The 11,639-nt window shown below is 46.0% G+C and overlaps 1 protein-coding gene across 2 annotated transcripts in view; it reads left to right on the top strand.

Annotated features, from left to right (window-relative positions):
- The window catches only part of Slc22a2 (solute carrier family 22 member 2), a 41,413-nt gene that overhangs the window by 5,706 nt on the left and 24,068 nt on the right, over positions 1–11,639 (top strand). For both annotated transcript variants that reach the window (XM_029470862.1, XM_029470863.1), the window contains exon 3: positions 9,526–9,680. In XM_029470862.1, the coding sequence (XP_029326722.1) occupies positions 9,526–9,680 (155 nt within the window). The remainder of the gene's footprint in view (positions 1–9,525; positions 9,681–11,639) is intronic.

Here is an 11,639-nt window from a genome sequence, read left to right as displayed (position 1 = left end):
GGGAGGGAGGGAGGGAGGAAGGAAGGAAAGGGAAGGGAAGGAAGGAGGGAGGGAAGGAAGGAGGGAGGGAAGGAAGGGAGGAGGGAAGAAAAATTGCAGGAAGTCAACTTTTCCAGGATCACTTTGTGACATAGATTTTGAGATTAGTTGTTTCCTAATTTATTTATTCACTCTGATTTATTTATTCACTCACAGCTCCTGAGGGAGGTTTTGAAGTATCATTTGACATAGAAAAGCAATTTTTCATCAATTCCAAGCATTGTGCTCTAATAAGGAGTAATGAATGTTGTTTTTAGTGGTGTGATAACAGGCATTTAACATCAAACTTTCTAGAGGGAAATGTGTCCATCAGAGTTGTCTAGAAACAGCATTTCCTCCACAGAAGCACAGTGGGAGCAGATAACCTCAGAGGCACAGGTGATCAGACATAAGAAGCAAGCTGTCCAGCCATGCCACTATACCTGGCTTTTTGTCTAGATGCTAGACATCCAAACTCAGGTACTCACACTTCACAGCAAGAGCTTCACCTCCTGAGACATCTCCTCAGCCCTACCATGAGATTTTCTTTTTTATTCTTTAATCTTTTTTTACAGTTCAGTCTTCAGCCCCATCCTATATCTCTTTCCCCCACCCCATCTCCAAGAGAATGTCCCCACCCCTCCACTCCTACCCCACCAGACCTCCCCACTCCCTGGGGCCTCAAGTCTTTCAAGGGTTAGGTACATCTTCTCTCACTGAGCAATCCTCTGCTGTATATGTGTCGGGGGCCTCATATCAGCTGGTATATGCTGCCTGGTTGGTGGTTCCGTGTCTGAGGAGATTTTTTTTTTAATATCTTGATTGATTGGATCTTGAGCGTAAAGTTTGTAGACGGTAATTTCACATCACAGTATCAGAAAGTTAAAGAAGCCTATCTGGTGGAAACAGGAAGGAACACTAGAGAAAGTGAAGTGTCCCTTTGGTAAACTAGGCACTAAACACTGCAGGGTTACGTGTTGCAGTGGGAGCTACTTGGAAGTGACACCACTTTCAGATCAATAGTTGACTATTGAGACAACTCAATAAAACTCAACTAAAGAGACACTTAAACTTTACATTTCAGACTGAAAACATTAACAACCTAGGATAATTATTAATAATGCAGTGAATCATTTTCAGGTAGTGAGTTAAAAACTGAACAGCTCTCTGGAAGCAGCTGTCCAATAATAGGAGAAGCGGCTACTGAATACTGCTTACCATGAGAGCATGCAGCCATGCTGACAAAGACTAACTTCAGTCAAACTATCATGATATATATATTAGCTATAACAGTGTCATCTGTGAACTACTAAACAATATTCACTAAACAGTGAATTAGACAACCAGGAGGGCATGGTGCAAAGTGACAATCCCTAAATCCACTCTGAGAGCCAGCTACTTTCTGTTACTATGATGTAATCCTTTAAGCCGAGTGACTTTGTAAATGATTGGTGTTGGCTCATTGTTCTGAATGCCCAAGAGGATAGTCTCTGACTGAGATGCTCATGGCAGGTGACAGGATAGTGAAGGATCAGGTGTAGGAGACAAAAATCACATCACAAGATAGATCCAGAATGCCATTTGGGGGCCAGGCTCACTCATACCAACTCACTCTCTTAAGATCTCTTTCAGGAGCTAGAGCAACAGCTCCATAGATAAAGTTCTTGCCATGTGGGCATGAGGCTCTGAATTCTACCCCAGAACACATGCTTAAAAAGCAGTGATGCAGAGAAGTGGAGAGGTGAATCAGCAGTTAAGAGCAATTTTGGCTTTGGAAGAGGACCTGGGTTCAATATCTAGCACCAACATGGTGGCTAACCACAAGCCATAACTCCAGTTCTAGGGGATTCTATGCCTTCTTTAGGCTTCTGTGAGCATCTGGCATATATATGGTTCACAGACACACATGCAGAAAAAACACTCATACACATAAAATACGTAAATCATAAAATACATAAATCAAAAAAATTAAACCAAGCATGGTTATGAACTCTTGGATTTCAACACTAAGGAGGCAGAAACCCTGGGATTCAGTATCAGGGCAGCCAGCCTGGCCTACTTAGTGAGTCTCAGGCCAGGTAGAGGCCATATCTCAAGAAGGTAGAACAGCATCTGAGGAAAGGTGCCTGAGGTTGGCCTTGGTTTTCCATATGTGCACGTGCATGTGCACACGCACACACACACACACACGTATACATACATACATACATCACACACATATGTATATATATATATATATATACATACACACACGCACGCACACACGCACACATGCACACACACATACACAAACAAACAGACAAAGAAAGATCCAATTAAGAACCCCAGAGTAATGCTTTATTCCCTTCTGGGGGAGGTGTCCTCAATGTCCTAGGCACCTACTATCAATATTCACCTCTTCAGAGTTCATTAGTTCCCAACACTGCTACACTGAGGACAAAGTTCTTGAGACATGAGTCCTTGTGGGACAGCCTTAGCATCAGCTCTTGAAAGACCGCAGTGGGGAGACCCCCACTCAAGTCCTGAGATGACGCGCACACCCAAAGAATCACGAGAGACTGTCTTGATGCAAACACACAAGGTAGTTTAATGATGGAGCTCCGGGCCTACACGTGTCTCACGCAGGAGACGGAGGCGTTGACCACGAGGCTCAGAAGCTAGGGGTTTATATACAAAAAAGTTGGGGACAGGAGAAGAATTGGTGTGGTTACACACAATTGGACAGTTTAAACATCAGCAAATTGTACATGCAGATCGAGGTAACAGCAATTCTGAGGGGCAGGTGCTTATGACTCAGCTGAGAAAGTCCAGACATCCTTGCTGAGATAGTCTGGACATCTTTGCAGGTCTCTCTTAACTTTATGGCTAGACAATTCCTGGAATGACTTAACAGCAACAAGGGCAACAGCCTTTGTTCTTTGCCCTTGGCCCAAAAAGCCCTCCTAACTAGCAAGCCACATGAGTCATGGACCTTGAATTTAATTTTCTTTCATTCCCCTCTTCTTCTACTAAATAATTCTAATCTTAGAATTTCACAGGTCTATATCTCCATGTGGGGAATAGAAATCATACTCCTTTTTCATCTTAACTATAGGTTGGTATTGACACTGGAGGACCATAAGCTGCACTGTATTTACTCTATCTTTAACATGGAAACAAAAACAGAATAAGAAGGGATAGTAAACAGGACTAGGCAGGGACCCTTCCAGTGAGGCTTGAGGGTCTGGGCATGATGCAGGTGCACATAGATCGGATCTCTGACTGGAACTGGTGAGATGTCTTTGGGGTACCCGGCTCGTTCACTGTAGCCAGTTGTGACCAGACTTCTATCTGCACCACCTGCAAGCCTTTTAACTTAGCATACAGATTATTATTATAACAAAATATGGGTTCAAACACATCATTTAAGACAGTTATGGGCATGGGAGCCCCATAAAGGATCTCAGAAAAACTAAGGCTGAATCAAGAGGGAGTATTTTTAGTTCCAAATAGGGCAAGGGGAAGGAGCACCAAGTCTGTGCCAGTCTCCATGGTTAATTTGGGCAAGATCTCTTTTAGAGTTCTATTCATCTTCTCTACCTGTCCTGAGCTTTGGGGCCTGTATGTACAATGTAACTTCTAATCAATCTCCAATATCTTGGCCAGTCCCTGACTTACCTGGGCAACAAAGGCAGGTCCATTAATCACACGTTTTAATTTCTTGGCCCCCAAGTGGGTCAAGTAATGTAAGTTGGTAATATACTTGTGTCCTTCTTCCCATGGGAGGCCTAATTTTCTTTCTTCTGTTACTACTACTCTGTACAGGGTTTCTTTTACCAGTCCTAATTTGTCCATAACGTGATAATCTTCTGGGGTATATCTAAAGCTGGTCTCTCTGATGTCACAATAATCTTTAGGCTCTTTGACTACCAGGATCATTGTTCCTTGGGCCACCTGTTTAGCAGTTAGATCTGCCATCTGATTTCTTTCAGCCACAGCATCTTATGTCTTTCTCTGCGGATGTTAACAGCCCTCTTTTTCTGTATATTGCTCCGTAGAGTGGCAAAAGCACACCTGCTGTCAGTGTAAATGTTGATAGACTTCTCTTTTGCCATTCGTAGAGCTTGTATCAAAGCCACAAGTTTGGCTTTCTGGGCTGAAGTCTCTTCAGGGAGGCTGCTGTTCTAGATCACTTGCTTTCTGTCCACCACTGCACTGTTGCCCCCGCCTTCCACTTACCTTTAACCACGAAGCTACTGCCATCCGTGTACCAGCTCGAACTCCCAGGCCAAGGCTGACTTGATCCATCAGATCATTTTGAGTACCAGTTTCTTCTGCCAGAATGTCAGCTCAGTGATGAGTAGGTGAAGTCTCAGGCAGTAGGGTAGCGGGATTGAGGACAACAGGGGGAGCGAAGGTCACTTGTTCAGTCAACAAAAGCTCTGATAATGTGTCATATGAGCGTTGGTCATCTATTGGTCAGGGGGACTGTTGGATAATGCTTTCAAGAGCGTGGGGTGCCACTACAGTTATTTGCTGTCCCAGAGTGAGCTTATCAGCATCCTTGACAAGCAGAGCTATGACAGCAATAGCTTTCAGGCAAGAAAACCACCCGCTGGCAACAGGGTCTAACTTCTTCGATAGGTAAGCCACTGGCCTTTTTTAAGGTCCCAAAGTCTGAGTAAGGACTCTTCTGGGGACCCCTGCTCACTCTTCTACATAAAGAGTGAAAGGCTTGGTTAGGTCAGGCAAAGGCTGGCTATCAGTAGGGCCTTTTTAATTTTTTAAAAGGCTTTCTGGTGATCTGGGGTCCACATAAACACCTCTCCTTCTTTGGCTAGGGGGTACAACGGGGCAGCTAAGGTCACCAACCCAGGTATCCAGAGTCTGCAGAAGCCAGTGGTGCCCAAGCATTCTCTTACTTGCCTTGGTGTAGTTGGGGTGGAGATCTGAGTTAGTCTTTTTTTGGCTTCCTTTAGCCACTGCTTCCCATCTCGAAGGGTGTATCTCAAATAAGTAACTTCAGTCTGACACAGCTGAGCCTTTTTAGCTGAGGCTCAGTACTCCAACTCACTTAATTCTGTTAATCACATTGGTCTTCTGTTGCCCAGGTTTCTAGGTCCTGTCTTCTCTCTCTCTCTCTCTCTCTCTCTCTCTCTCTCTCTCTCTCTCTCCACTGTGGCCAAAATTCTAGTCAATTTTTTTTTCTCTCTCTCTTGTAATACGCCTTCTCTGCCTCTTTCACTAGATCATGTAACTGTCTTCCTCTTGTAATACACCTTCTAATCTCTGAAGTTTCTTTCTGATATCCAGGGCCAACTGCCTTATAAAGGCCAGGGCCACTGAGGCCTTCTGGGCTTCTGAGGTAAGATTAAAGGGAGTGAACTGTCTGAAGGCTTCTGTAAGCCTTTCAAGGAACACTGAAGGAGGTTCGATCGGCCCCTGCATTACCTCAACCCTGGTTTATCTTTCTGCCTCACTGCACATCTCTGATTCTGACTCTGGTCTCTGTCTTTGTCAGCCTGTCTCTTACTTACTGGTTCTTATTTTAAATATTTCCCATTTAGAGTATCTCTCTCATCTCAGACCTCTCTAATCTCCTTCATTTTTATTTTCACTTTTCTTCACTGTTAGTCTCTCTATTTGCCACTGTCATCTATCTCTGCTGAGTCTGCTGATGCTTTGCTCTTCTTTATAGTCTAAGCTCACTTTTTTCTAGACCTCTATACACATCTGTCTTCCTCATCCTCTCTTTCTTCTTTTGTTTCTCTTCCTCTGCACTTTCTTACCAACTTACCCTGTCCTTTTTCTAACTTCTGTAATTTCTTATTACCTTGGTCAGATTGTTGAGGCTCTTTCTATCCCCACAGAGACAAGACTCCTATCAGAGCCTGGAAGTTAGACTGGCAGGTGCTCCTTACCTTGGGCAGGAGAAGCCCCAAGTGGGCAGATGCCTCTCTCACTGGAGCTTGGAACAGACTCACTGCCAGCAGCTCAGGGCGGGGCCACCCAAGAAGAGAAGACACACGAGGCAGGGAAGAGAGAACAGCTCTCACAGCTGGCCACACTGGGCCACTGACATCTCAAAATGAAAGCACTTTTTCTGCTAAAGAGGCACTCTGGTACTGCCAAAGCCTGGAGACAGACAGGTGGGATGCAGGGGAAAGGGAAACATAATTAGGCAAGTATGAGGAGCAGCCAAGGCAATGAACACGCGGTGCTCCTGGCTGGCCATGCCTACAGCCTCCTCCTCTCCTCTCTGTCTGTCCTCCTTCCCGCGGTGGAGGTGCCCAGGGTTGGGGGTGGGGGAGGTTGGCATGCAGCGCAGGCTCTAGGGCGGCGGGTCCAACCCCGCGGGGGTTTGGAGCGGGATGAACCAGCGGGCCCCCAGTGGGGGTGGCACTTGGGGGTCAGGGCCAGCTGCGGCGACTCTGGACGCGAGCCTTCCCGTGGATCACCTCAGTTGCAGCAGGTGTCTTAGTCGCTCCTGGGGAGCCCAGCGGGTGCTGGTGTGGGCCCCACGGGCCTCGCCCCTCTTCCCTTCTCTTTCCTCCCATCTTGCAGGCGGTGAGGTGCGTGGTGGTGGTGGGTCAGAAGCGGCTTGAGCATGCCAGGGCCACATGGATGCACAGCCGGCCTCTGCCGCTGTGGAGCCTGCAGAACCCAGAAGTGAACAGCAGGTGACCTGGAAGGTTTGTGTGCCACTCTGCACCAGGCCCCAGCCGCATGCTGCCGCCACTGCCACTGAAGCCGGGAGCCCCTAGAGGCTGCCTGGCTCTGGGCTGCGGCAAGAGCACCGCCAGCACTGCCAGGTCCAGGTCTGTGCGGGCCCAGAGCGCTGGGGAGCAGGCCCACCCGCAGGAAAGCAGCGCAGAGTTGTTTTTCTTAACTATCACTGACAAATTCTGTCCTCTCACCCTAACTAAGGTCAGTCCAGTAGTCCATAGTCAGAGACAAAGGAGTTTACACGATCTGTCCCATAACAAAAATCAGAAAAAAAAAAAAAACAGAAACAAAACAAAGACACAAGATACTAGTACGTCTAAACACACATGTCTGCAGAGGAGGTGGGATTCCATGTTCACTCCCTTCCCAGTAGAAGGAGTACTCTGTCTCCTTTGTTCTGAAAGACAACAGCCAGGCTCTCCTGACTTTCCTGACGGGGTGTGGAATTCCACATACACCCCCTTCCTGATGGGGTGGGATTCCACATCCACTCCCTTCCTGATGGGGTGGGTTTCCACATCCACCCCCCTTCACCCATGGAACGTCTTCCAGGGTTGCAGCCTGCGGCCCTAGGATGTCTCCTTACACAGCCACTGAGTCCTTACTGCCCACAGTGGCAGCTGCCAGAAAACTGAAATCAAACACAAACTCATTGGCGCCGCACTCAGACAACAAAAAACATATAAGACTCACACAAATGTACCTCCAAGAGGTCTTCAGGGTTCCTGGGTGTCACACAGATCTCGGTGAAAGACCGCAGTGAGGAGACCCCGACTCAAGTCCCCAGATGGCGCCGCACACCCAAGGAATCATGAGAGACCATCTTGATGCAAACACACGAGGTAGTTTAATGATGGAGCTCCGGGCCTACACGTGTCTCACACGGGAGACAGAGGAGTTGACCACGAGGCTCAGAAGCTAGGGGTTTATATACAAAAAAGTTGGGGACAGGGGAATAATTGGCGTGGTTACACACAATTGGACAGTTTAAACATCAGCAAATTGTACATGCAGATCGAGGTAACAGCAATTCTGAAGGGCAGGTGCTATGACTCAGCTGAGATAGTCCGGACGTCCTTGCTGAGATAGTTCGGGCATCTTTGCAGGTCTCTCTTAACTTTATGGCTAGACAATTCCTGGAATGACTTAACAGCAACAAGGGCAACAGCCTTTGTTCTTTGCCCTTGGCCCAAAAAGCCCTCCTAACTAGCAAGCCACATGAGTCATGGACCTTGAATTTAATTTTCTTTCACTCTGAGGGCGCCTAAGATAAAGCTCTCTATATCTAATACCTCATGGAATTCCCCTTCCAAATATTTAGTTAGGTTTTTGTTTTCAGTGTGAAGAAATGCCATAATGTTGAATAATTTCTCCAGCATTCTGTGTCCTTGGACAACCCTCCCAATCTCCAGACTGATGAAACCTGAGTTCTTCAAATAAAACTATAGAAGGCATTCCAAGATGCTTCATCACAAATGGAATGATAACTGTGGGAAGCCAACGTGTGTGTGTGTGTGTGTGTGTGTGTGTGTGTGTGTGTGTGGTGTGTAGGGGGTGTGTTTGTATGGTATGTGGTATGTGGTATGTTTGTGTGTGTAATGTGTGCGTATTAATGTGTGGTGTGTGTATGTGGTGTGTGGTATGTGTGTGTTATATGTGTTTGTATGTGATACGTGTGTATGAATGTGTGGTGTGTATATATAATGGTGTGTGTGTGGTATGTGTGTGGTATGTGATGTGTGGTGTATGTGTGTGTGTGTGGTGTGTATATATGTGTAGTGTGTGTATGTGTGTGTGGTATGTGTATGTGTGTGTGGTGTGTGTATGTGTGTGTGTGATGTATATATGTGTGGTGTGTGTATGTGTGTGTGGTGTGTATATATGTGTGGTGTGTGGTGTGTGTGTGGTGTGTATATATGTGTAGTGTGTGTATGTGTGTGTGGTGTGTGTATGTGTGTGTGGTGTGTGTTTGTGTGTGGTATGTGTGGTGTGTGTGTATGGTGTATATGTGTGGTGTGTGTGTGTGGTGTGTTTGTATGGTATGTGGTGTGTGTTGTATGTGTGTGTGATGTGTGTGGGGGGGTGTTTGTATGGTATGTGGTGTGTGTGTGTGTGTGTGTCTGTGTCTGTGCGTGTGTATGTAGTGTCTATGGTGTATGTGTGTGTATGAATGTGTGATGTGTGGTGTGTGTCTATAGTGTAGTGGTAGGGGTGTATGTGTGTGTGTGTATGGGGTGTGTGTGTGTGTGTGTGTGCATGCACACACACACACACACACACACACACACACACACACACACACACAAGTTGAGAGGAGGTATCAATCCATATCTCTAGAACTGAGAACTGACCTCAGGTTTTGATCACATCTTTATAATGCCTGTGAATCCTCTCCAACCTTTCACGCATCCAACTGTGATGGATAGTATTGTCGCACGTTGGGATATAGAATCACCTAGAAGTCAACAGTGTGGGAGTGTCTGTGAGGGATTTTAGAGACTGGGTGGAAGATCCACCTTGACTGTGGACATCACTGTTCTGTGAGCTGAACTCCTGGCTGGACTCAAAGGGGAGCAAGAGTTAAGCACCAGCATCCGCCATTCTCTTCTTCTTCATTACAGATACAATGTAACCAGCTGCCTCAAGCTCCTGGAGCTGCCTGCCCCTCCCCTAGAACTGTCAGCCAAAATAAAGCCTTTCTTCCATCCCTAAGCTGCTTTTACCCGATACTTTGTCACAGTGCTCGAAGACGCAACTAATACACCAACTAATTCCACACCCTGTCTTGGTTCTTCTCTGTAGGTTTGGGCGGAAGTTCTGCCTCTTGGTCACCATCCTCATCAATGCTATCTCTGGGGTTCTCATGGCGATTTCGCCCAACTATGCCTGGATGTTGGTGTTTCGATTTCTACAGGGACTGGTCAGCAAAGCTGGCTGGTTAATTGGCTACATCCTGAGTAAGAAGTTTTCAAGTGCTGCTGGGTACACACAGGGACTTTTAGTCAGTGGAACCTGGGCAGACAATGCTGACTTTTATTCTGTACCTAAAGAATTTTTAATTAGGCGGTGGTGGCACAAGCCTTTAATCCCAGCACTGGAGAGGCAAAGACAGGCAGATCTCTTAGTTCAAGGGCAGCCTGATCTACAGATCAAGTTCCAAGACAGCCAGGGCTACACAGAGAAACACTGTCCTGAAAACTACCTCTCCCAACAAAAGAATTGTTTAGGGTATTTGTTTTCTGAACCCTGGGGTATTATATGGAGAGAAAGCCTAGCCTACCAAACCTATTTAAACAGAAGGCTCTGAGATAAGAGAGGTGTGCATGGGATGTGAGCGAATTCTCACCACACTCTGTCTGTTCTGATAGACCATCTGGACTTACACGCAGGGAAGCTGAGGACCCAAGCATGGCTGTGGACCTTTGGTTATTCAGCAAGATCTAGACTTGGCTAGGAGACAGGCTTTGGCATGCCAGTGGGGATTATCTATATAAGGCTAAGCAACTTAACTGTGGGCGGCCCCATTCTATGAGCTGGGGTGCTGGATGTAAGAAAAGTAGAGAGTGAGCTATAAAATCTGGGCTCTAATTTACTCACTAGTGACCAGAGTTACAGTTAAGGTCCCTGAGGTACAAAAGTGTATTTAATTCTATAGCTCAGCAGCTATCTAGCCCTTGGGGAAAATCACCACCTAATTAATATATAATTTTACCTGGTAATATGAATCTGGGGGAATTTCAGGACAGAAAGAGAACATTACTCCTCCAGAAAAGACAAAGAATAAGCGGTTGGTGAGTAAAGAATTTAATGTATGCAGCTCTTCAACCAGCAATTTGATTTCTAGAACATACTATGTAGAAATCAATTATTCCGATGTATGCTTTGTTATTAATTTCAGCCTCTGACTGCTCATTTCTTTCAAAGTCTCTATGAATGTCAGGTTCTTGATACCCACCTTGTGATTCCTTCCTACTCCCACTCCACATCTCCCAAGCCCCAGCCAGGACCCCAGCCCCTTTGAAAGACAGACACATTTGTTAAACAACCGTACCATTTTATTTAATCAAATCAGCCATTTTAAAATTGGGTTTTTAGTAAGTTACAGGAATAGGTTTAGCATGTATGTCTGCTGAGTTAGAAGTCATTAAAATCCTTAACAGATGTGCAAGACATTTGAAGTGAAGACTATCACGTGTAGGACACGTGAAATTCTAATTTCAGCATGTCCTGCCTATGAAAACAAGTTCTCTCCTAGCTCCCTGCATCCAGGCCTCATAGGTCTGCCATGATGAGACCATGAATAGAGCTGATTGTTTCTACCTGTGCAATGGTGGCTGATAACTTGCTTCTCAAAGTGTTTAAGTCCGGACTTGAGTGCTTTCTACTCTCTAAGCCTTAACTCCTCCCACCATAAAGGTTTCCAGGAGATGTGTGTTTAAAAACTCATTTGCAAAGTTTTTGAAATTTTTTAATTAGGTATTTCCTTCATTTACATTTTGAGTGCTATCCCAAAAGTCCCCCATAACCTCCCCCCCACGACTCCCATACCCACCCACTCCCACTTCTTGTCCCTGGCGTTCCCCTTTACTGAGGCATATAAAGTGTCCAAGACAAGATGCCTCTCTTTCCACTGATGGCCAACTAGGCCATCTTCTGCTACATATACAGCTAGAGATATGAGCTCTGGGGGTACTGGTTAGTTCGTATTGTTGTTCCACCTATAGGGTTGCAGACCCCTTTAGCTGCTTAGATACTTTCTCTAGCTCCTCCATTGGGGGCCCTGTGTTCCATCCAATAGCTGACTGTGAGCATCCACTTCTGTGTTTGCCAGTCACTGGCATAGCCTCACAAGAGACAGCAATATCAGGGTCCTGTCAGCAAAATCTTGCTAGTGTATGCAATGGTGTCAGCATTTG

The sequence above is a fragment of the Mus caroli genome, chromosome 17 (genome assembly GCF_900094665.2).
Source record: "Mus caroli chromosome 17, CAROLI_EIJ_v1.1, whole genome shotgun sequence".
NCBI classification, from domain to species: domain Eukaryota; kingdom Metazoa; phylum Chordata; class Mammalia; order Rodentia; family Muridae; genus Mus; species Mus caroli.
The sequence above is the reverse complement of the archived record's forward strand: the minus strand, read 5'-3'. Positions and strand labels throughout refer to the sequence as shown.